The sequence below is a fragment of the Natator depressus genome, chromosome 5 (assembly GCF_965152275.1).
Source record: "Natator depressus isolate rNatDep1 chromosome 5, rNatDep2.hap1, whole genome shotgun sequence".
Taxonomy (NCBI): Eukaryota; Metazoa; Chordata; order Testudines; family Cheloniidae; genus Natator; species Natator depressus.
In genome coordinates, this window is record NC_134238.1 from 70,487,661 (window position 1) to 70,512,365 (window position 24,705).

Below are 24,705 nucleotides of genomic sequence, written 5' to 3' on the forward strand. Positions count from 1 at the left end.
TATGGCAAGCCATCTTGAAGGGAGAAACGCTTCGACAGGAAGTGTTAATACCAGCCTGGTAGAATACTGGATGTCCAGATGCATGACAACATTGGTGCCTGTAGTCCTATCATTACTGCAACTGGGAGTCATGGAAGGAGTAAACACTGTCAACAACCCCCCCCCCCCCAACAAACCCAAGTGCTGCCATCACAAAGACTTGCACTTGCTCCAACATCAAACCCACCAGAAAGGTACACACAAGACTTTGTACAAATAGTAAGGTGTGAAAAAACTGCCCTCCCAAAGCCAGAGGAAAATACCTTAGCTGAGCTCCCATGTTAGTTAAGCCATGTTTGTGAGGTGTGTGTGTTTGGTTTTTTGGTAGTACGTTAGTGTTCAGTTTCAGTATACAGCAAACACTGAGAGGTTTCAAGGGAGTGAAAAGCAGGTTCTGGTATTTATAATGCTCTCAACTGTGACAAAAGCGCTGTAGAGTTCCCAGGGGGGATATTGTGGTATGACAGTGTGCTTAGCTAGAGGGTCATGTGCAGGAACCCAGACCTGTCCTTTAAGGAAATACTTGATGAGAGGTCACCACAGGTGCAGTGTGGAATAAATCCCGCATGCTGTACGGCCCTTGTTTCTCGCGCGTATCTCCGGGTCACAGCCGGGTGATGGGGCCTTGGTGCAGTATTTGGGAGTTTTATTTCTTTTAGTTCTAGTTAAGTACAGTTGGGGGTTGGGACGGAGGCAAGTGAGGCCAGGACGCGGAGTGAGGAGGCACAGCGGGATGCGGGCGGGACATGTTAAAATACTCCCCTCCCCCCGTCACGCACTGCCCCACCCCGGTGCTTGCAGATGACCTCTCAGGTGAGGCCTGCCGTGAGCGCCCCTCTAGGCTGCTAGCGGAGCGCTGTGTTGAGGGAGGCCCAGCCCCCTGGATTGGGCGGCTGGGAATGCAGGAGCGCCGGGCAATGGAGAGGGGCCGTGCTGGGGCCGGGGCGGGCAAGCGCAGCGAGCTTCCCCCTTGCGCAGAGCTGAGCGCTGCGAGGAAAGGCCGGCGGGGCTGGGACAGGCGGCGCGTCCCCTCCCCGCAGGAAACGACACACACTCGCTCACGCCGAGGAGTTTAAAAGGGAAAGTGCGCATGCTCACAGAACCTACTACAGTGTCTGTCTACCGTGTGTCACCGCCGATTGGTCAAGTCCTTCCACTAACTCTCCCGATGATTGGCTTGACAATAGGTGACGTTTGAACAGTCTCGCGTCGCTCACGGGCGAGCGCTGGTGGTTGGTGGAGCGGCGTGTCTGTCCCTCGACAGGGTCGGCCCCCAACCCCAGCGGGAGTGGGACTGAAGCGATTGGTCCCGCCCCTCGCTCGGTCGCTGGGTTTGTGCTCTGCGAGGCCTCCCCGCCCCCCTGCGCTGTTCCTTCGGGCCCTGTCGCGTCGGGATGAGCCGCGCTTCCCCATGGAGACCAAACGGGTCGAGATTCCCAGCAGCGTCCTGGACGATCTGTGCAGGTAACGGAGAGTGCCGCCCCACGGCTTGAGCCGCGCCCCTGCCCACCCCCACCTGCCCCCGGCAGCGGGGCGCCTTGAGCCGGGCCCTGTCCCCCACCGCCCGCGAGCTCTGTGCTCGGAGCCCAGTATTACCCTACCGCGCTAACGATAGAGAAGTGGAAAGTGAAACTGCGCGGAAAAACAAACGAAATTTGCTCGGCTAGTCCAGTGGTGCCCATTGCGACCGTCCGTAGCCAGTTAATAAAACGTACCAGTGGGGTGAAGTGAAGCTGATGATTAAGATATGGTGTCGTTATTAGTAAGGACCCTTAGTAATTACTTTTACCGTGACATCCTAAGAAGGATCCGTGCCGTCCCTTTCACCTTAGCTGGAAGGCTAGGTCTGTGTGCGAGAGGCTTTAAGCTAACATTTGGGTCCGCGGGGAGCTTGGAACGGTCGGGGTTCATGTTCGGTAGTGCTCCTGTCCTGGAGGTGTGGGGGGAGGTAAGCTGGGGACTGCAGTATGTTATGTGACCTGGCCTGTGCTGAGGGAGTTGAAAGATCCGACTGCAGTTCTTTTGAGAAATTAAAACTGCATATTCAACTGCTGCTGCTGCTCAGCCTCATTAAGAGCAACCCTTTCACGAGTATACAAGATTTCTGGTCAGAACTGAGGTTTGTTCTTTGTTCTGTTAACTTGTAAAGTCACAAAGGATTTATCATACATTTTGCAGTTGAACTTTTGTGAGCTAAGTAGCTTGGGTATAAGCAGAACCTGGAAATTTATAAAAAGAAAAGGACGACTTGTGGCACTTTAGAGACTAACAAATTTATTTGAGCATAAGTTTTCGGAAGCTACAGCTCACTTCATCGGATGTAGCTCACGAAAGTTTATGCTCAAATAAATTTGTTAGTCTCTAAGGTGCAACAAGTCGTCCTTTTCTTTTTGCGGATACAGACTAACACGACTGCTACTCTGAAACCTGGAAATTTATAACCATTTTGTATAGGCACACCAGCAGAATTGTTTGTGTTGCATTTTCATGTGATTTACCTTTAAGTAGTTTCCTTCTTATTTAGAGTCCTCTCCATTGTTGGAGATTTGCAACTGGTAGCCCATTCTGTATGATGCTCTGATAATCTTTTTGTGGATGTATAATTCTGTTGAGCCACCCATAATACCATGTTGTCAATCCGAGATCCTCTTTTTCTTCCTCATGTTCTGCCATCAACTTTCCCTTCCAATGTCCATAAACATACATTGCTCACTGAACCTCTGAAAATGTGCCCTGCATATCAAATCTTTCTTTTCATAAGATCTCTGATTAGAGTTTTCTGAGTTCTAATAATTGCCAGTAGTTTTTTGTTGGTTACTCAAGCTGTCCATGATGTAAGTAGTTTTATCTAAGAGTAAAAGGGTTATTAACTATATTGAACATATCAGGAAGATCTGCTGTTTGAACTTGTTGACCTCTTTTGATCTGTTTCCACTGATACAGTCACAAAATCACTCTTTAGATTACACAGGTTTACTAACTGCTTTTGCAATATACTAATCAATATACTAGTCCTGGATTAATCAACTAGCCATCTGTTAAACCAGACATTAATTCACAGTGTACATTCAACAACAGACTGCGAACAGCACCTGATCATTAATTGAAATGACAGGAGGCAATACTATCACCGCTATACGTTATCTAAGGCTGTGTTTACACTGCCACTTTCAGCGCTAAAACTTTAGTCATTCAGGGGTGTGAAAAAACACCCCCCCCATGAGCAACAAAAGTTTTAGCGATGAAAAGCGCCAGTATAGACAGTGCTTTATCCCAGCGATAAACCTACCACCCCTCATTTGGAGTGGTTATTTTTTATTGCTGTGAGAGCTCTCCCCCAGTGATAGTGTGACTACACTGCCCACATCAGTGTTGCTGTGGCCACGCTGTAACGTTGGCAGTGTAGACATACCCTAAATCTACCTTCGACCAGTCGTGCATTTCTAGCTGCCTCTCTGATATCTCCATGTAGGTGTCCAGCATTCAGTTCTAACAAAGCTGAATTTGTTTAGTCTTGAAACTGTGTCCTCTTTCAGCATTTATAACTCTCCTGTTTTCCAGGTTTGCAACTTCGGTGCGATCTTCGGGGATACAGGGAAGGGAGAAAAGAGCCAATCTCTGAAATCCTGTTGCTTTTTCTCCCTAATGTGTCATAAGTAAGGCTGCGAGTTTGTCATGGATTCCATGATTTTCCATGACCTCTGTGACTTCTGGTGTAGCTGAGGCTGCCCGAGCAGCTCAGGCAGCCCCTGGGGCTGTCGCACCGGCTGCTGCTGGGGCAGTCTCAGACCACTGTGCCCCTCTTCTCCCCCCCCCCCCCCCCGCAGGAGAACTTTGGGGGTGGGAGGGTGTTCAGGGCTGGGGTGCAGGAAGGGGTGAGGGCTCTGGGCGATGCTTGCTTTGCGGGATCCCCGGAAATTGCAACATGTCCCTCCCTGTCAGCTCCTAGCTCTGCGCGCTGCCTGTGCCCACAGGCACCGCCCACACAGAGCTGTGGAGCTGGCAGCTTGCAGAGCTAGGAGCTTAGGGAGGGACATGTTGCTGCTTCCAAGAAGCCCGGTAGGGAGTCTGCCAGTCCTGCCAACCCCAACCTCTCCAGAACCCGTGGCACTCCCAAGATTTAGTCAGGGGTATAGTACAAGTTATAGACAGGCCACGGGTCATGAATTTTTGTTTACTGCCTGTGACCTGTCCATGACTTTTAATAAAAATACCTGTGACTAATATGTAGCCTTACTCATAAATCTGCTGTTTTTTCTCATTATCTTCTCTGTTCAAACCCTAGTTATCTCTTGTCTCTTTTTTGTAACTGTAGCCTCCTTGCCTGTCCTTCCTCTTTGGACAAGCCCAGTTTGTCCAAAATGCCACTTCCAATTTAAATTATTTTCTAGATTTTTATTTTCTGTTGGACCAAATTCAGATTTATTGTATCTCATTCCCATCTACACTTTTGTTCTTTAATTTCACTATTTCTCATGTCCTCCAGTCCCCTCCCAGTTCATTTGTGGTACTAATGTATTCATTTTTCTTTCCCCACCACTTTCTTTGTGCCTTCTAGAACATCCATGTCTACATCAGAAATGCTCTCTCTGTCCTTTTCTGCCAAGCATCCTTCATTAAAACCTACCTCTTAAGGCAACTCCAGATCTTCTTATCTGTCTTAAGTTTCATCATCATAGTACCTAAGCACTTTTCATCAGCTCTATGAGACAGGGAATATGTTCACTTTTTTGCAAAGCATTGTGCACTCCAGTATTTTATAATACTTTTACCACTAGCAGAGTGCTTGAACCTGTACAGTCTGAAGAAGGCATTTTTTAAAAATCACTTTATCCGTTATCTTAATATGAAATTTATTGCATAGATTATTATGTGATCAGAGTATAACTATATGCGACATAACACTAGAGTTAAATTCAATCCAGATGAGGACAGATAATGCTAGAACAAAGGACCAAAGACTATGTCGTTCAAGGAATCTGATCTCTGTTCAAGTGGTAATGTAAGTTCTAAAATAAAATCTTCCATACTCATGTCACAGCTGTTTTAATATTAATCGTAGTCTCTAACAGTGTATTCTGTCTGTGGTGAACATGGTTGAAACCCATTTCTTCATTGATGGCTATAGAGCAGATCTCCTACAGTTTCTTTTTGGCTTTTATAATTTTTTCCTTTTGGTTTCCCAAGCCTTTTTCTTTTTGTTCCAATAAACTGCGAAGTTGAAATGGTTTAAAAGGATAAAGCAAAATTGTCAGTCTGGTTTATGTAAAGGCTCACCAACTTGATGTTGTAATACTAGTAATAAATTACAAGCGTATACCCAGCAATGTTTGCTGGGAAGTTGTATGGCTTCTCCACTGCGGTAGGCAGATAATTTCTGCTCTTTTTAAAAAGAGCAGAAATTATCTTAATGGTGAGCTGTGTTGCTGATTTATTGGGCACTATGCACATGGGTATGTTCTACATAAACTTAAAAAAGGGTTGGGGTGGGGATTTCTGTTTTCCTGTTGGTGTTCTTATGGGTGGGCCTGAGAGCAGCCTATGCGCTGGTTCTTTCTCCATTTCTCTCTGGATGCTCTCCTGCATGTTACTACTTGTTCATGTTTATGCTGCTGTCATTGGAAAATAACCTTTTGGGAAGGGCGTGCACCATCAAACAGTGAAATTTACAAAGTAAACTTATTAAATATAATTTTTTTTCCTCTAACTTGCAACAGTGCTACATCCTGTGCTTATAATAATAATTAGTAATAATAAATAAATCTTGGAAATGTCTGTTAAAGCATACAGTTATTTCAGTAGAAGAGAACCATCATGCAGCAGGCCTGGCAAAGTTTGCTTTTTTTATATGGGATTATTCATTCCTTATTCAATATAACTAAAACTTCTTAAAAAAACCTAACTATTTTTCTGACTCTTAGCTGTTGCATCAGCATCCCATGACCACTTATGGAGCTTATCTGGCAAATCTCAGAAGTTGGGTTTAAAACAGTGGTCCCCAAACTTTTTACCTCACGACCCCTGTCATAAACACAAAGGGAAGGGTAGTCACCTTTCTGTATACAGAGCTATAAAATTCCTTCTGGCCAGAGGCAAAACCCTTTCACCTGTAAAGGCTTAAGAAGCTAAGGTAACCTCGCTGGCATCTGACCCAAAATAACCAACGAGGGGACAAGATACTTTCAAATCTGGAGTGTGGGGGGCGGTGGGGGGGGGAGAGGATGAAAAGGGTTCTGTCTGTGTGATGCTTTTGCCAGGAACAGATCAGAAATGCAAGCCTGTTAAGTTAGTAAGTAAGCTAGCTAGAAAATGCATTAGATTTTCTTTTGTGTAATAGCTGGTAAAATAAGCTGTGCAGGAGGGAATGTATATTCCTTTTGTCTTTCCTCAGCCTCAAATCTGGCTAATTCCCGCTTCTGTTGAACATTTCATTCTGTCATCCTAACCTCTCTGTTTTTAACTAATTTTACACCTGAGAGTTAGAAAGAAAACAAACAAAAAAAACCCAGCTTGTAAAATTTTGCTGTGCTGTAACCTGATAGCTGTTCTCAGCGTACAGAAAAATCTTTTTGTTATGCCTGCTGCTCTGTCTCCCAGGCAGAGAGACAGAATCAACAGCTGCAATCACCTTTTACAAAACCTTTTAAAATCGTGCTGTGCTTCTGGTTCAGAATGATTCCACCGCTCTGCTATCATGTCAAGGTTCCTTCGTCACTCTGAACTCTAGGGTACAGATGTGAGGACCTTTATGAAAGACCCCCCCTAAGCTTTTTCTTACCAGCTTAGGTTAAAAACTTCCCCAAGGTACAAACTTTGCCTTGTCCTTGAACCCTATGCTCTCACCAGCAAGCGTGTTAAACAAAGAACAGGGAAAGAGCCCACTTGGAGTCCTGTTCCCCCAAAATATCCCCCCAGCCCTATGCCCCCTTTCCTGGGGAAGGCTTGATAATAATCCTCACCAATTGGTACAGGTGAACACAGACCCAAACCTTTGGATCTTCAGAACAATGAAAAAGCAATCAGGTTCTTAAAAGAAGAATTTTAATTGAAGAAAAAGTAAAAGAATCACCTCTGTAAAATCAGGATGGTAAATACCTTACAGGGTAATCAGATTCAAAACACAGAGAATCCCTCTAGGCAAAACCTTAAATTACAAAAAGACACAAAAACAGGAATATACATTCCCTCCAGCACAGCTTATTTTACAAACCATTAAACAAAAGAAAATCTAATGCATTTTCTAGCTAGATCACGTACTAGCTTTACAGGAGTTGTAAGGCTTGCATTCCTGATCTGTTCCCAGCAAAAGCATCGCAGACAGACAAAAGCCTTTTCCCCCCCTCCAGATTTGAAAGTACCTTGTCCCCTCATTGGTCATTTTGGGTCAGGTGCCAGTGAGGTTACCTTAGCTTCTTAACCCTTTGCAGGTGAAAGGATTTTGCCTCTGGCCAGGAACAATTTTATAGCACTGTATAAACAAAGGTAGTTACCCTTCCCTTTATATTTATGACACCCCCTCCTTACCCCTCTTTGTGCCTTCCCTCCCCGGCTGGGAGTGGGGCCGTGGCTCCAAGAGAGGAGGACGCAGATGGGTAAAGGGGCCGAGACTGGGGCCACGGCAGGGCCGGGGCTGGGAGAGGAGCTTCCCAGGGCCACAACTGAAGTTGGGTGGCACTCCCTCACTGCCCCCAGTGGGGTCTGGCCCAAGCCCTAGCCACGCCCCCAAACCTTTCTCCATGCCCCACAGTTTGGGTACCTCTGTTTTAAAAGAACCCTGTCAAATAGCTTAAGCTCAATTTTAGTTTAAAGAATCAAATCTTTTTGAAATCTAACAAGAAAATTCAATAGTGTTGATTAAAAAAAATCTTTCTATGAATGAATCAAACAGTCATACAGAATTTTACTGTCTGAATGTAAACTTTCCCTTGATGTTTATAACCCGGTACTGCATGCAACATTGTGTTAGTGCATGAGAAGGTGACAATGTACAGGGAAACCAACCAGTTCTATTAAACCCTGTCCACTGTTAGCTTCAAACTGAGAAAACTGTGCATTAAAAGTGAGGATAAATGGTGGGGAAAATAGCTTAGATTTTAAGTTACGGTATTTTTAATAACTCATAATGGTGTTAATACCAGGTGAGGAAACATTTTTCGTATATCTTTAACCTGACTGTGTCCATGATGAGTGTATTTTAGCACACCTAATCTGAGTTTATTAAACATCTTTACTGAGTGTTTAAAATTCTTTTTTTTTTTTTTTAATGTGTACCAGTTGATTGGATGGGCTGTCTCTACCCCTGTCTGTAATGCATTTCAGTGTTTGAGATCATATTTTGAAAACTTCTTTCTGCAAATTCTATTAATCAAGCTCTTTCTCCCCCCCCCACCTTTTTTTTTTTTTTTCTTTCCTCTCCGGCAGTCGATTTATTTTGCACATTCCAAGTGAGGAAAGAGACAATGCAATCAGAGTGTGTTTTCAGATTGAACTTGCCCATTGGTTTTACTTGGATTTCTACATGCAGAACACACCAGGATTACCTCAGTGTGGGATAAGAGACTTTGCTAAAGCTGATATCCTTTTTATTGGTACAATTACTGTTTTTTCAATGCTTGTGGATAAACTGTATACTAAAGTATAGTAGTGAAATTCTGTTTTCCTGAGTAACTGCTTGCACAACAGTCCCTTTGTTTGAGTGACATAAAACTGCCTTCATTAGAAAGTCTGTTAATGTTCATAGCTGCCATAATATTACAGCACTTAAAAAAAACAAAAAAAACCACTCACTATCTTTTCCCCAGCTTCCCAGGAGCCCTGAGAATTCAGCAGTTTATTGCTTGCTTTTAGGCCTTTTATGACTTCATCCTGTAACAGAGTGAACAGTCAAGACTTCCTTCTGTATTCAGCATGGTCAGGGCCAGGAGGAGCTTAATGTAATATTCTCTCTGTGGCATATTCCCTCCCCTAACTTCATGGATTTCCATGGAAAAACTGACATGCGTGTTAATTCTGCTAGAAGTAGTATAAATTCTCTGGCTTTTACGTGGCCGGGGATGGTGTGCAACTGTGAGGGGTTATGCCGTTGGCTTCTTCAGGATGTGTTTATGTAGTAATTCAAATTATTTACATTTTTTTTTTTTTTATGGTGGGTTTTGATCATGTTCATGAAGGGTCTTAAACCTGAACATGTGGCTTAAGCAACATTATTTTAAATGTGATTAGATCGTAACTAAGGTACGGTTTCCTCACTGGGGTTGTGGAAGTCATGAAATCCGTGACTTCCAAAGACCTCTGTGACTTCAGTCCTGGTGGCTGGGAACTGCAGGGTCCCGCTATCTCCCACACCGGCAGGGAGCTGTGTGGTACCCCTGCTGCCTGAGGCAGCGGGCCCCCAAGCTCTCAGCCGCCATTGGCAGTGGGGCTACCCCAGCAGCTTCCCGGTTGCCGCAGAGAGAGCAGGGGGACCCTGGAGCTCTGAGCCCCCACTGGTGGTGGGGGCCCCAGAGCTCCCAGCCACTCCGCAACTGCCCAGTCCCTTCCCATTTTATCATGGATATTTTTAGTAATAGTCAGGGACAGGTCGTGGGCAATAAAGAAAAAATCACAGAAGCCCTTCTTTATTGCCCATTACCTGTCCCTGACTTTTACTAAAAAATACCCATGACAAAATCTTAGCCTTAATCATAACTTCTTAAGTATGGGTTTTTATGCCACAGTTTGGCTATCAACTGTGGGAACTAATATAGCATGCAGTATTCTAACTTTTACAATGCTTAAGTATCTTTGCTCCAGCTTTCATTTGAGGACCCGTGTTTCACTAAAACAATCAAAATATTTGGTTTACAAAAATAGCTTATGTGTCTTTAATTTTACTTCTGTAGTTTTAAACTTTTCTCATGGCAAGAACTTGGTTTCATGTTTAAAAAAAAAAAAACAAAAACAAACCAAAACCCACTATTGGAGTGCTTTCCTTTGTTCAAAGGAAAGCATCTCTAACTTTTAAAGAGGAACCATTGTATAAATGGCTTGTATTTGAGTTGGTAAATCACTGTTTGCTCCCTGAATCTGCAGAATATAGCTCAGTATTCGATTATGCATATTACCTTAATTTCTGGCTCCAAATAAACACATCTAGAAAATAAAACCCTATTCCGTATAGAAAGCAGTACTTGTAAACATTTGTCTTGGGTGGGTCTTTGTGTGCAGTAAGTTTCCTTGACCTGTTTCTATACTCTTTAGCCATTGCCCTTTTTTACTGCCTCAAGGTGAAGATGTGCAAAGGGTTTTGGATGAGTGGAAGGAGTATAAAATGGGAGTACCAACCTATGGTGCAATTATTCTTGATGAGACACTTGAAAATGTAAGTGTAAAACTAATCTGTGAACATTTATACAAGATGGTGAGGGCTGGGCAGAAAGGATTAACTAGCTTTTTAACAATCCCAGCAATTTTTTTTGTGCTTTAAAAATCATAATTTCCTACCGAAGATCATAAACATTACCTTTTCGCATTTTTATTGAGTTTCTGTACATCTCTGGTTTGTTGGGGGTATCTTTATTACCATTGTACCAAAGGCAGCTGCACATTTGCCTTGTTTTTACACCAAACTTCATTTTTATATATTTTTTTAATAATACAACCCTATACCAAAGTTTTTAATTCTTGCTAAGTCTGGTAAACTGTAATGCTAATGAACATATGCTAATACGAGGCAAAAGGTCTCCTCCTCCAGCCAAAAGTATCACTTTGGGAATTAAGTCAAATCTATGAGATTAAAGGGCATTTCACTACTGCATTGCTTGGATTCTGCAGGTACTGCTGGTTCAAGGATATTTAGCAAAGTCTGGCTGGGGATTTCCAAAAGGGAAAGTAAATAAAGAAGAGGCTCCACATGACTGTGCAGCGAGAGAGGTGAGTTCCATTGATGATTGTTTAAAAATTCCTTACCCATACATTTAAATCATTTTTCTTTAAGACAAAGTAATTTAACACATGTTCCCTTCACCCATGTTGAGAGTAGGATTTTCATGCACACCAAAACGAAATTCTAGCAATCTGGTGGTGTCTTTCTACAGAAAGCTGTTAAATTACGTATTCTTGTTGGCATCTACTGCTGTAGCATTTGGTCCCCTAAATAAGAAAAAAGTATGTGAAAGAGAGGCCACATTTGACCTATGATGGATTGATTTAAATCAGCAAAGTAGGAAATGTTGAATTAAATCAATTTTTAATTGTTTTGCATTTGTACTTTTTATTATGTTCCTAAAGAGAAGCTGATTTTAATTAGTTGGTAACCATTAAAGTAAGTAAGCATAGCCTTTACATTAAATTTAGTGGTTCTTTTTGCTAACCAGGATACACATATTTATACACACTTTTTTTTAAAAAAGTAAGCAATTAGCTTACTTTACATTTTTCACATTCTTAATATTTACATTTTTTATTTTAGAAAATGAAAGATGCATTTCTTAATTACTAGATTATTTATTTTTTATTTTTGTGACTTTGTCCCTCCAAACAGAGCTTGACGATTCAAATTCAGATTAGTACACACAAACAGCATTTTTACTTTTATTGAATAAAACTACCTTAAGTGCTGGACATGTAAGGGAAAAAAGTTTTATCAAAATGTTTTGCATTAATAACTGATTTATTAAACAAAGAAAGTATGATCTCTAATTAATTGAACTGATTGTTTTTGGTCACCGTGTCCTTCAATAGTTTTTTATTCATAGATTAGAAGAGGAAAACAAGCTTTTCTTGTCTTTCAACCCACCAGTTGGTTTCTTAAGTTTCAGTGAACTAATCATTGAACTGAACTTTTTGAATAAACTGAAATGAAGAAAATATTCTCTTTTTACTGGCAGAAGAGGCTACTGCTGTAAAAAGCGGGTTTAGGGCTTTAACAAATTCTGGTTCCAGAGGCTTAGCCAATGACTTCCACCAGCACAGGAGATTGACTTTTGTTAAAACTTGGCAGCAAATACGTACTGATTAATATTTTTTGCATTTAATTATTTTAATAGATTATAGTAAGTTTAGATCTTAACATAAGTTGTCATCAAGTCAAATTTTATTTTAAATAGGTTAATTTAAATAAAACCCAGTATTTAACTGAAATTGAAAATCTGATTTTTTTAAATTTTTTTTAAATTGATTTTTATCCATCCTGTTTTGACCCAAATGAAGTAATGTACTCTTAATATTTTATATCATTTTCATGTATTGTTGTAGGTATGCTAATTTTAAAGCTGTAACAGATTTTAGGGAATGGTTACTCTTGTGTTTTTCAATTTGTGTTTTTTAAAACTTATATTTATTGTACTGTACACAGTGGCCTGTGGCTAAGACACTATATTAATAAACTTCCAGCTTCACTGCTGCCGCTTAAGTTGTTCTGTAATACTGGAACAGGTTAAGACAATACTTCAGATCGGGTTTTTTGGGGTTTATAGTCACTATGGAATTTATTATTGAGGAAAGCTAGGTACATAATGCAGCTGCATGTAAAAAGAGGTTGTATGTATTTTATGACCAATAATATTTGTAGTTATGTAAAGATAGGGGTAATAAAGTCTCATGCTGCAAAAATATGAAGAGAGGACATAACGTTACACTATTTTAAGTCTATTTCCATGCAAGAAAAATTTAAAATGAGTTCTAACTTACAAAATTAAGAAAGGGTTAAGCCAGCTAATAACCATAGACCATGCTGTAGCTGTGTCAACTGAACTTTTAATAACTCTGTCTGTCGAGGTGTGAAAAATAGCACTCCTGACTGATGTATCTAGGCCTACGTAATCCTCAGTGTATAAGTAGCTACGTTGATGGAAAAATGCTTCTGTCAATGTAGTTACTGTTCAGGAAGGTGGTGCTTTTACACCAATGGAAAATCCCTTCTATAGTCCTAGGCTGCATTTATACTACAGAGTTAGCCCAGCATGACTAAGCTGGTGTAGTGTCTGTCATGCAGATGTACCCTAAAGGTGTTTACTCCTGTGGGAATTCTGCACACATACAGAATGCATGTCCCCTGCAGAAAATAGATTCTGCTGGAGAGGTGCCGCAGTTACACCTGTCATGTTCTCTCTCAGCCCCCCCTGGGGGGGGGGGGTGGGCTGTGGCACCAGAAGAGAGAACAGTGAGCTCAGGGTCAGAGGGGCCAGTGGCTGCACAGTGCCCTGCCTGCAGGGCCAAGTGAAGAGACACAGGACATGGAGGGGGCACAGACAGAGCGTAGCACATAGGCTGCTTGGGTATGTGTGTGGGGGTCACATAGACTGTGGTTCAGAAGGGATAGTGCTGGGGGGACAGACGGGTGGGGGCAGAGGAGCTAGTGGGTGACAGGATTGAGCCATTGGCTGAATGGTAGTGGGGGTGCAGGGACACACGGGGACAGGGGTGGCAGATGTGCCTGACTGAATGGGAGAGGCTAGGGGTCAGCCTGGGGCTGTATGGGGTAGACTCTCCAACTCCTCCCTAACACTCTTCCTGCCGCCTGCCTGTCCCCCCACCCCAACCAAACAAACACCTGTTCCATTCTTCTCCCACCCACACCCAGTAACCCTTCAGGTTCACTCCTAGGCTCCTTCCCAGCAATTACTTTCCTCTCCCTCAGCTCCTCCATTACCTCTGATTCCCCCAAGCCTTTGCACCGCTGCTGAGGAGTGCGGGAAATATGCTTCTGTATTGTAGTTTAAATAAATTATTACTCAAAGTTCTCTATTAATATGCCTAGTAAGGAATCTATTTGTCAGAAAACATATCCTGAATCTTTTTTTTGTTGTCTGTATTGTTAGATATACTTGTGGACAGGTATTTTGAAATAAATTGCCAAAATAATTGAAACTGGCTTGATTATATTGTTTTGACAAGTAAAATATGCCAAATTTTAAAATACTATATGAAGAATTTTTAATTTTTTTGGTGCAAAATTCTCCCAGGAGTATATATTAAAGAAGGCTGCTGTACAAAATGCATTCATTTGCTTCTGTATCTTAAAACCAACTACCACCAGGTGACAAGATTGTGCACTGCTATACGATATTTGACAAGACATTGTGGCAGACTGACAAGAGCCTGCAATATGCTTAGTGAACTTTTTAGTTGAATTGATTGATTCATTGATTGATGAACCTTATTGATTTAGTTTAAATGTCTTTGGAGTTCATTGTATTGAAAATGAAGTTTGTGTATGTGTTACTGTGGGATTGTAAGTATTTCCATGGGAAGGGTAAATAGAAGAACAGCAGGGGCTGATCAGGCAAATTTACTCAGGTTGTGACACCTCCAAAGAAGCCACCCCCGGAGAGGTGTGCAAATAACTAGTTCCAATGGGATTCTCCAGGGACAATACGATCAAACACTATAATTGTCACTTACCTTTCATTAACTAACAGACCACACTTACCTAACCACTGACAATCTCCCTGGCAAGAAGAGCCCTGTGCCCCTACTAATGCAGCCTACACAGTTAACTAAAATGAGGCATGCTCCCAAGGTACAAATGCAACTCTTTCCTTTGACTGGTTAGGAAGAGAGACTCGCCTGCACTCTGAGAGGCCATAGCCTATCAGATTTTTTCAATCCCAATGACGAGTCTTCAAAGCTGCTCGAGTTATTCCTTCACTGTTTAATACAGCTAACGGTGGATACAGCTGGAGTGTATGCAGATAATTCTCAGTGGCTATTTACCACTCCAGGGGGTGCAGAGTTAAGGTTATATACCTTAACTCTTTTTCCTGGTTTTCACAAATTGGGGTATTCTGGAACTTGGTATTCTGGGGGGGCACAAACTATCACCAGGCAACCTTAACTCTGGGTTAAGAAAGTGCTACTTAATTTTTGCTACTTAATTTTCTTGTTTGTTCTTTTGCATGGAGCTGCGCTGAGGTTATAGGCTTGATCCGACAAAAACCTTGGTTTTCATTTCTGTGTTGTGGGTAGAATTGCTTTTACAAACCATCAGTTTAGAACCATCATTCACCAAAACTTGTGTATTTTTTTTCCCCCAGTTTCTATTCTGACCCAACACTTTCCTTTTGCATAGGAGACTAGTCCAAAGTTAACAGCATTAGGCGAACTGTCACTTTTTTTTTTTTTTTAAAAAAAAAGCTCTTGCATTTGTTCCCAGAGACCATAAAATAAGTTGACTTTCTTTTGGCAGTGTGTGTATTTCCTAGATCTGTCATCCATTTCATGGATTAAATATTAAAGCAGGGGATCTCAAACTGAGGGTCGGGACCTCTCAGGGGTCACAAGGTTATTACATGGGGAGTCGTGAGCTGTCCGCATCTACCCCAAGCCCCAGTTTGTCTCCAGCATTTATAATGGTGTTAAATATATAAAAAAGTGTTTTTAATTTGTAAAGGGGCTCACACTCAGGCTTGCTATGTGAAAGGGATCACCAGCTCAAAACTTTGAGAACGACCATATTAAAGGTTATTAGGGCATATCTTAATCTTTCCTGTTTTAAAAGCTTTTATGTCAGACCCTCAAACCTTACTCCTCACTATGAAACAGCTTCCCTTAATGGCTTGTATGTGTAAATATGGTCTTGCCACATAGGAGGAACTGCTAAACATCAGTTGCATTTTAATTTTGCTCCCTTTTCATTGATCTTTGAAAATTTTCTCAATGTGTATATAAACTAGTAGAAGGGTTGTTGCTTCCAGAAAATCTGTACTCCCAACAGTCTGCCCACACCTACATAGAGACTTAATTTACAGATTTTTACAAATTTTCTTATGTATTTGGCAAAATGAATAATCCAGAGAACAATGCTGACTCCATAGGGACAAGCTAGACTGTGAAAACTATCTGTTAATCAAGATGACCCAGTTTATATATAGAGGTGGGCACAGATCTCAGTGAAATTTGTCAGATGCTGAACAGACTTCGCTTCCAACCAGTTTGTTGTACATGTTGGTTCACAGATGTACATGAGTTTTCATTAAGATTCCTCAGGGCTGCTTTTTTGTAGGGCATTTGCAACATTTCAGTCCAGGGCACTGATCAAAAGCTTCCAGTAATGCTGGTTTTTCAGTTTCTAAAATGGTGTGTTTGGTAAGAAGAGGAGAAACTGGAGTCCCCTTCGTCCACACATTACTTTGCCAAAAAAAAAAAAAAAAAAGCCTTAAACATCAGGATTATTATCTTATAACTGCATGTTCTGCTCGTCTCAGTAATTATACCTGGTAGGAGTATAAATGTTAGAATATTTCATCCACTTCATATTATCTTTTAAATTAACCTACATCTAGTCTTAATTTGTGTCCATCTCAGGGGTAGGATCTTTTCCCTCTCCAATAGTGAAACGTGAAATACTCCAGTAAAAATGTTGATCCATAATATACTTTTTTTTTAGTGTGTATAGTGATCCTGTCACAGGCATAGCACTTTAATTCCTTCTGAGTAACAGATTGTAATAGTATGTCAGCAGAGTGAGTAATTCTGAGTTCCGTATCCCCATTATCACCTTAGATGCCCAGTTTGAATTTAGTGACTTAATCTGAATGTTAGTAAATGTGTATTACTCAGAGTAATTTATGGTACTGCTGAATTTTGATACAAGAACTGACATAAGAATGAATATTTTGTGGGGGGTTCATAGGGCATTATTAGTACTGTAGGATGGGAAAGAACTAAAGTGTAGAAACCAAGTTAGGAGTTTTTAGACATCCAGAAAGTTATAGGAAAATTATAAACTCTCTCTTTAGATTAATATGTTTAACTTTTGTCTGAAGCAAAATACTTTTTCATGTGTCCAGCATCATCAACAAGCAGCCACGCTGTTTCCCTGTATTTGCTAGTTAGCATGCTCTTTTATATATTATCTAAATTCTTTTCCACTTCACACTCTTGAGCTGTAATGGACAAAATTTGAGTGTACAGAGATTATGCTGTTTCATTAGCAGTCAAGTGTCTGTGCATATGTGCAAACATATTACGATTGCTATCTGAGAACTAGTAATAAAGGGTTCCCTCCTGATTTAGCCTTTCAAAAATCTATTTGAAGGTATGACTTGAACAATTCTAATTTGATCCGTGTGCTTCTCAGGTGTTTGAAGAAACTGGTTTTGATATCAAAGATTACATCTGCAAAGATGACTACATTGAACTACGAATCAATGATCAGCTAGCACGCCTGTACATCATTCCAGGAGTTCCAAAGGACACAAAATTCAACCCCAAAACCAGAAGAGAAATTCGGGTACAATAGTTATGTTTTATTTATAAAGATTTTTCAGGTTGCCACTACCTCAGCAAAGGTTGATTTAAAGCTAAATATTAAACAAAAGGTAATGAATGCCCCAAATGGAGTAAAAGCAGCATGTCATCACTTTAGGTTTTGTCAACTTTCTGCAGGTCTGATGTGAAGACTGATTGCTGGCCAACTGTTCATTATGACACCTGGCTCCATCATAAATTGGCACTGGAGTGCAGGTGACTCTAACAATAAAGCACATCCCACTTTCTCTTCCCACAAATATTTTTTGCAGTTAACCTTTTTAATATGTCTTATACATATTTTTCTGTAAGGATATAAATATTTAAGGATACTGTACGTTAACCTATGCATTGGAAGAGGAAAATGGGGCTTGCTTTATTTCTATAAGCAGTCTGTACAATCCGGATCTAGTGTATGATGGGTAGCAGAGAATAGACTTGGCTGTGAGACACCGTGGGAGCCAACCATTGTGTGAGTGAGCTGAACTCAGTGGACTTCTAGGAAGCTGTTGGGATGGAGAAGAAATTAAAGTGCGTGATGTGCTGAGAAGTGCTCGTCACGTTCATCGCCTCCGGAAACTTGAATTTCTCTTGTCGTGCAGATAACATTTTAACTTTAACAGCAATTTTTGTTTTAAGACTAGAATTACCGCCAACTTTAGCTATATCTTTTGAATACTAAGTGTAATAGGGACAACAGCACGTGATTAAACATTCCTCTTCTCCCCCTTAGGTTGGTTCCCCAGAGCTGTAAATTGCTAGCTCCTTGTTTAAGCACCCTCTTGACTGGGTCTAGTTCAGGGGTTCTCAAACTTCATTGCATCGCAACCCCTTTCTGACAACAAAAATTACTACATGACCCCAGGATTGGAGACCGAAGCCTCAGCCTGCCCGAGGTCCAGGTTGGGGAGGGGAAAAGCTGAAGCCCAAGGGCTTCAGGCAGAGGCGGGGAAGGGGGGGGAAGCTGAAGCCCAAGGGCTTCAGCCCCACCACCCAGGACTGAAACCAAAGCTGAAGCTCAAGGTCCCCAGGCTGGGGGAGGGCAGGCAAAGCCGAAGCCTAAGGACTTCAGCCCCAGGCAGGGGGCCTGTAACCTGAGCCCCATCGCCCAGGGCTGCAGCCGAAGCCTGAGTGACTTTGGGGTCCCGAACCACTGGTCTAGTTAAAACCTTGATTTCCATTTTTGTGTTCCGGGTAAAGGCCCTTCAGCATCTTGCATGCTCTTCCCTGAGTGAGTATCATGTGAATTGCAGAACCTGCTGGAGCATCTAGCTGAACTGACTCATGGAAGGGGTTAACTGGGGTTTTGTATATTAAATTTCTTTGTTTTATACCCTGTGTACTATAAAGTCGTGACAGTTAAAAACGTCTTTGTAAAACCGTCACAATATAGTATAAAAGGCATTTGCCCTGCGTTCCCCCTTCCCTCCCCTTTACTTTTGTTTGCTTCCATTTCTTTGTCCTCTACCATAAGCAGGGATCGATACTCTCAGGGGTTTTCGGTTCTGTTGACATCAACATAATGTATGCTGGGGCATCCTCTGAGTGGCTGATGATGCTCTGTTTCTGTTTGGTCATAAAATAAGATGGGTTGTGGGAGGTGGCAGGGAGACAGAGACAAGCTTTGAAAGTTTATTTGTATCCTCTCTAGGGCATTCAGTGAACAGTGAGGAACTACCATATATACTCATTCAAAAGGCGAATTTTTTTAGTAAAAAAGGAAAGCATCAGAGAAGTGGGTCGGCTTATGAATGGGTATAGAGAGGGGAGAGGTGGGACACAGCCCCTCCCCTCAACAGAGGGAGCAAGGAGAGGCCCCACAGCCAGCAGAGCCAGAAGGAAAGAGGCGAGGCCAGAGTCTCTCAGCTTTGGCCACGCTGCTCTCTCCTCAGCCTCCAAAGCAGCTGCAGCTCCGGGGCTGGCAGGCTGCAGCCCTGCTGCTCGGCCCTGCCCACCAGAGCACGCTGGGGCTGTGCCGCCCAGTCTGGCCTGCTGGAGCAGGCTGCGGCCGCACTGCCCAGCCTGCCGGAGCAGCTCTGGCCAGGCCAGAGACATCCTCCCCTGACCCTCCCCAGATAAGGTGGGAAGGGATGGGATGGGGAGAGTATGGGGGTCCTGGGCTAGGGGTGGAGTTGTGGGGGGTGGTCACAGGGGTTGCTTCCCCCCCCCCCAAAAAACAAAAACAAAAAAAACTTTGCCACCAGTTGCTGTCTCGGGATGTCAGGGTAAGCAGCTGGCGCACTGGGACACTTTTTGTTTACTTAGGTTTACTTCCGTGCCTGCAGACGCTCGAGGTAAACAAACCATCTCAGCCCGCCAGCCGCTTATCCTGGTGGCCCGGGAGCCAAAGTTTGCTGACCCCTGAATTATAGGGTCGGCTTATGAATGGGTCATAAAAATTTTCCATTTTTACTTATCCATCTTGGGGGTGGGGGGCCGGCTTATAAACAAACCGGCTTATGATAGAGTATATACTCTATGTTGTTGCAGACCTTATTTTAAATGAACTAACTTTCAATAATTGAGGTATTGTGTACTGCATTCCACATTTTAGGGATTCTAACAGAGAGACAAGGGGGTATAATATCTTTTAATGGACCACCTTGGTTGGTGTAAGAGACAGGCTTTCGAGCTACACAGAGCTCTTCTTCCAGTCTCTCTCATGTTCTGGGACCAATACAGCTACAACAACACTGCAAACTTGCATTGTCATGTCTGTTACATTGTGGTGGTGGCCAGAAAAGTGATCCTAGCATTTAAAATAACCTGTATTGGTCAGCAGCTCTGTCATGGTTCATTAATTCAGACTCTTGCTGTAGTTTTTTGATTTTAAAGAAAATTATTGTGGATGACAGGTTTCAGAGTAACAGCTGTGTTAGTCTGTATTTGCAAAAAGAAAAGGAGGACTTGTGGCACCTTAGAGACTAACCAATTTATTTGAGCATAAGCTTTTGTGAGCTACAGCTCACTTCATCGGATGCATACTGTGAGCTGTAGCTCACAAAAGCTTATGCTCAAATAAATTGGTTAGTCTCTAAGGTGCTGCAAGTACTCCTTTTCTTATTGTGGATGATGTGTATTTGCTTAAGTCCCTTGATGACTTCACTAAAGTAATTACTTTTTTCTGTGTTTCAGAACATTGAATGGTTCTCAATTGACAAATTACCATGCCATAGAAATGACATGACTCCAAAGTCCAAGCTAGGTTTGGCACCTAACAAGTTTTTCATGGCCATTCCCTTCATCAGGTATGTTCAGGATAAGCCAAAGTCTAGCCTCTTGTTTTCAGGACACTGGGTTTTGTTGACAAAACACTAACTTCTTCACAGACCATTGAGAGACTGGCTTTCTCGAAGGTATGGGGACTCCTCTGATAGTGACAATGGATTTTCATCCACTGGGAGCACACCATCCAAGCTCAACATGGAGAAAACAAGGTAGGAAACTAGATCATTTTGACATGTCTGTCATCAACATTTTTATAAATCATTGGCTACACAAAGCTGAAGAATGTCCACTCTTTTTTTTTTTTTTTTCTCAGAATGGGTTAATATAATAGATTATAGAGAGATCCATAGAACTGTTAGTAGGATGGAGAGGTTAATTAGTTCCCTGATGTGCTTGAAACTACTTGTATGGAAAATTTTAGAATATGGCAAAACTGAGAGAATGTCTTGAGTTCCTATATGGGAATATGAAAAGCAAGTGAAGGAGAAACTTTTTATAAAATTGAAATTCTCTATCCGAAGGTAGGACAGGTAGATATGCTTTCTAAAATAATCAGTGTAGTGCTCAAAGGAAGGAGAGGTGCCAAAAACAATGGAACAAAGTCAGGAAGAATCACTAATAGCCATGGTACTTAAAAGTAATTTCAAATTAATGTCAATTTCAAGGAAAGTTGGATAAAACCAGTGTTGTCATGGTGATTCGGGGGTGATTGAACAAATTATCTTGTAACGTGTTAAATCACAGGGAGATCTTAGATCGGGGGTGGCCAACTGGGGCTCCGGAGCCACATGCGGCTCTTCAGAAGTTTAATATGCGGCTTCTTGTACAGGCACCGACTCTGGGGCTGGAGCTACAGGTGCCAACTTTCCAGTGTGCCAGGGGGTGCTCACTGCCCAACCCCTGGCTCTGCCACAGGCCCTGCCCCCACTCCATCCATTCCTGCCTCCTCCCCATAACCTGCTATGTCCTCGCGCTCCCCCCCCCCGAGCTTCGTGCATGCCATGAAACAGCTGATTGGGAGGTGCGGGGAGGCTCTGGGGGCGGGGGGGAGCTTATAGGGGGCTGCTGACGTATTACTGTGGCTCTTTGGCAATGTACATTGGTTTCCTAGCAGTCATGTGACTGAGCAACTTCTCAAACCAGTTCAGGTTGACAAAGGGAGGTTCCCCATCAGCAATCTGGGTCAGTTCAGCACCCACACTCGTGTCATGAATAAAGTATCAAGGTGTACCCACTTGGTATCCACACAACACTTCAAGTGACAGGATTCTAGAATAAGAAATCTTCTTGTTACTTGTCACATACTGTTGCTTTATAAAGTCATATTTTTTCCCCTTTGTGCATAACTCTTCCTCAATAAGCAAAACAAGTTTAGTGGGTGGAGAGACTATTAAGGTTAAGATCCAATGTTTCAGCTTATCTTGTAAGATTGTCTGGAGAAGCAGAACAATGTGTATTTCTGTTCTGATCATAATAGTCTTGAATCAAAGTTCTTTTGCAGATAATTTTTTTCTTTTAATGGGATAGATCTAAACTTCGTTATAGCCAGCAGGTGTTTACAGATGGCTCTCCAGGAGACCAGTGGACAAAGTACAGACAACCACAGCAACAGAAGCCATATAACAATCATTCTGAGATGTCTGAAGCTCTAAAAATAAAGGTAGGTTTAATATCCAAGTCCATTGGATTTGTTAGGACCCTTTAAAATCAGTGGTAGTGCTTCGTTCAGACTCACTTTATGTATGTATGTGTGGGGATAGGCTGTTGGGTTTATTGCTTTAAGGGATGAGACTTCATTATATCATGGAAAGGAGCATGTCTAGTCATTAGACCAGGGAACTGGGTATCAGCAGACCCAGAGTCTTTTCCCACCTCTACCACTGGCTTGATGAGTAACCTTGAACAGTAGCTCTAACTTCCTTGTGCCTCGGTTTCTAAACCTGAAAATGATTTGGGGTACTTGGATGATCGTTGCTATATAAATGGTATCCTAATGCAGTAGAGTGTCACACTAGCGCTTAACCTTTATTTGTATTACCTTTTTTGGGTGTGGCTGACTCAGAACATGAGGGGTAATGGTAGAAAGCAATATCAAGACACTTCTAACCAAAAGAAGAGGACAAATGGGGTCCACAGTCAGCCAGCGAAACAGAACCACACATTGGTAAGATTGACAGCCATAGTTCTTGCGTTAACACATTTTGGTGACATTTAACTGAGTGTGTAACTAAGGTTTTGCTGATGGAATGTTAAATTGCATGTGCATGAAAACAGATCTAAATGATAGTGTTCAATGTACGCACTGCAGGTGACATTTCTCATCCCATATACATATACACTTGTAGAGTATTGAATAATATAACTTATCCAATTAGCATTTTGTAACTGAATTCTAATGCATATTAAAGTGAACCTTCAATAGATGTTCCTTCCTGTAATAGTCCAGGTATTTGACAGAGAATGATCTAGTACTGTACATTGCAATGGCAAAATATCTGCTGCTTAAAAACGAGTGGATAAATATTTTACTGTGGTATGGCAAAACCACTGAGTTTGAAAATGTAAAGTATATGCCTAGTCACTCCCCTCCTTTCTGCCTGGCTACAGTTTGAGGTGTGGGCTCTGAATCTATATCCATGGCACAATGGGATCAAGTTCTGCCTCAACAAACCCTGAATCCCATGACATTAACTTAGTGAGTCACCATAAAATACTATTAATTCCCATCTCCTTACCACCACGCAGACACCCTCAGCTAGGTCATTGGTCAGGGAAAATCTTAACAAAATGTATCTGACTGTTTTTGACCGTGGTGTTTTTTTTGAGGATGGGTTTTTCACCGTGCTCTCCATGTGGCCTGGTTCTACAACCTGTGCCTTGGCTCTTGCAATATTGTCCATTTGGCCAAGCTCAGAAAACTGCACCATCCCCCCACCCCAGTGGGCCGGGGACTAGAGGGGGTTTGTAGCCACCTTCAGTGGCTTATCTCCCTGACTTCTTAGGCCTCATTTGCTGTACTGTTGTCCAGGCAGCTCATCTTGCCAGCCTACACTTTTTTTGGTTCTCCCCCCTCTTGACTGAAAATCTGACTTCAGCTCTGACTTCCCAATTCCCTGCTATCTGGTTCCGTGTAACAGGTAGGGAGCATGCATTGTGGAGAAAACAAGTGAGCAACAGGGAGCTGCAGGATGGGTCCTGGGAAGGCAGGGGGAGAGAACGAAATGTCAGGAGGTTGGCGACAGAAGAAATGTGTTGACTTCTGCAAACTCTGGGAAAATGCCATATTCTACAGCCTTGGAAGCATAGGGTACATGGGACCTTGATGAATGGGGCAGTTTACACTTTTTAGCTTTTGTTACAGGCAGTGGGTAGACTTGGGCATGTATTAATGCATCAGTTTATGCTTGGTTCAGGTTTTAAATGTTGTCTTTACAACCATTAGGCTAGAAAAACTTTTTTTAAATGAAAACTGAGATTCGGAAACACAATTGTGTGTCAAGGGCTGATTTTTTTTTTTTTTTTTTTTTTCATCAATTTTCATGGAATCTGTGGGGCCCTGCTTCATTCACTACAGGGGTACAGCGTAGATCAAATTGCAGTTAGCACTTACTCTTGGAGTGTGTATTCCTCACAATAATGTCCTTAATGCACCTCAGTCTGCCCCTTTTTCTTTAAGCAAATAAGCATTTCCATTAATAAAGTTTCCACATTTCAAATATTGGTGTGATACCTATGCTCTGAGAGTAAGTAAATAGCTTGTCTTCAGCTCTCAGCAGGCTGCAATAGCAAATACTTACCAGAAAAGAAGCTTGTTAGATTGCTTAAAAAACCCCTTAAAAAAGAGAGTTGGCATGTGTGAACTGCCTATTTCACACTTTCAAAAGATTTATAGGAGTACGCTCGCTAGAGAGTTCTTTATAGCAGTATCGCAGAATTCACTTTTTAAAGCTAGATTGATAATAAACTAGCTGCTTTGATTTAAAACAAATATTTAATGCCTAATTAAAGAATTGTTGTCATTGCAGAGTGAACTTACCAGTCTGGTATTAATTAGCAGTTACATTTATTTCCTTGAGTACTGTTAAAATTAAGGCATGTATTTTGTAGAGTATAATGTATGATCGCTTTCTTAATCAGAAATGTGAAAAAAAACTTAATCCAAGAAGACTTCAGGATAACTTTGAAACAGGCAAGTATATTAATTTTCAT

At 42.0% G+C, this 24,705-nt stretch overlaps 1 protein-coding gene across 2 annotated transcripts in view; it reads left to right on the forward strand.

Moving 5' to 3' along the window:
- The first annotated feature begins 1,356 nt into the window (after positions 1–1,356).
- Positions 1,357–24,705, forward strand: part of DCP2 (decapping mRNA 2) — a 31,919-nt gene continuing 8,570 nt past the window's right edge. For both annotated transcript variants that reach the window (XM_074952969.1, XM_074952970.1), the window contains exons 1-10: positions 1,357–1,503; positions 8,461–8,612; positions 10,272–10,399; positions 10,852–10,950; positions 17,099–17,251; positions 20,404–20,516; positions 20,598–20,705; positions 22,024–22,156; positions 22,559–22,660; positions 24,634–24,685. In XM_074952969.1, the coding sequence (XP_074809070.1) occupies positions 1,451–1,503; positions 8,461–8,612; positions 10,272–10,399; positions 10,852–10,950; positions 17,099–17,251; positions 20,404–20,516; positions 20,598–20,705; positions 22,024–22,156; positions 22,559–22,660; positions 24,634–24,685 (1,093 nt within the window). In that variant the 5' untranslated portion in view covers positions 1,357–1,450. The remainder of the gene's footprint in view (positions 1,504–8,460; positions 8,613–10,271; positions 10,400–10,851; positions 10,951–17,098; positions 17,252–20,403; positions 20,517–20,597; positions 20,706–22,023; positions 22,157–22,558; positions 22,661–24,633; positions 24,686–24,705) is intronic.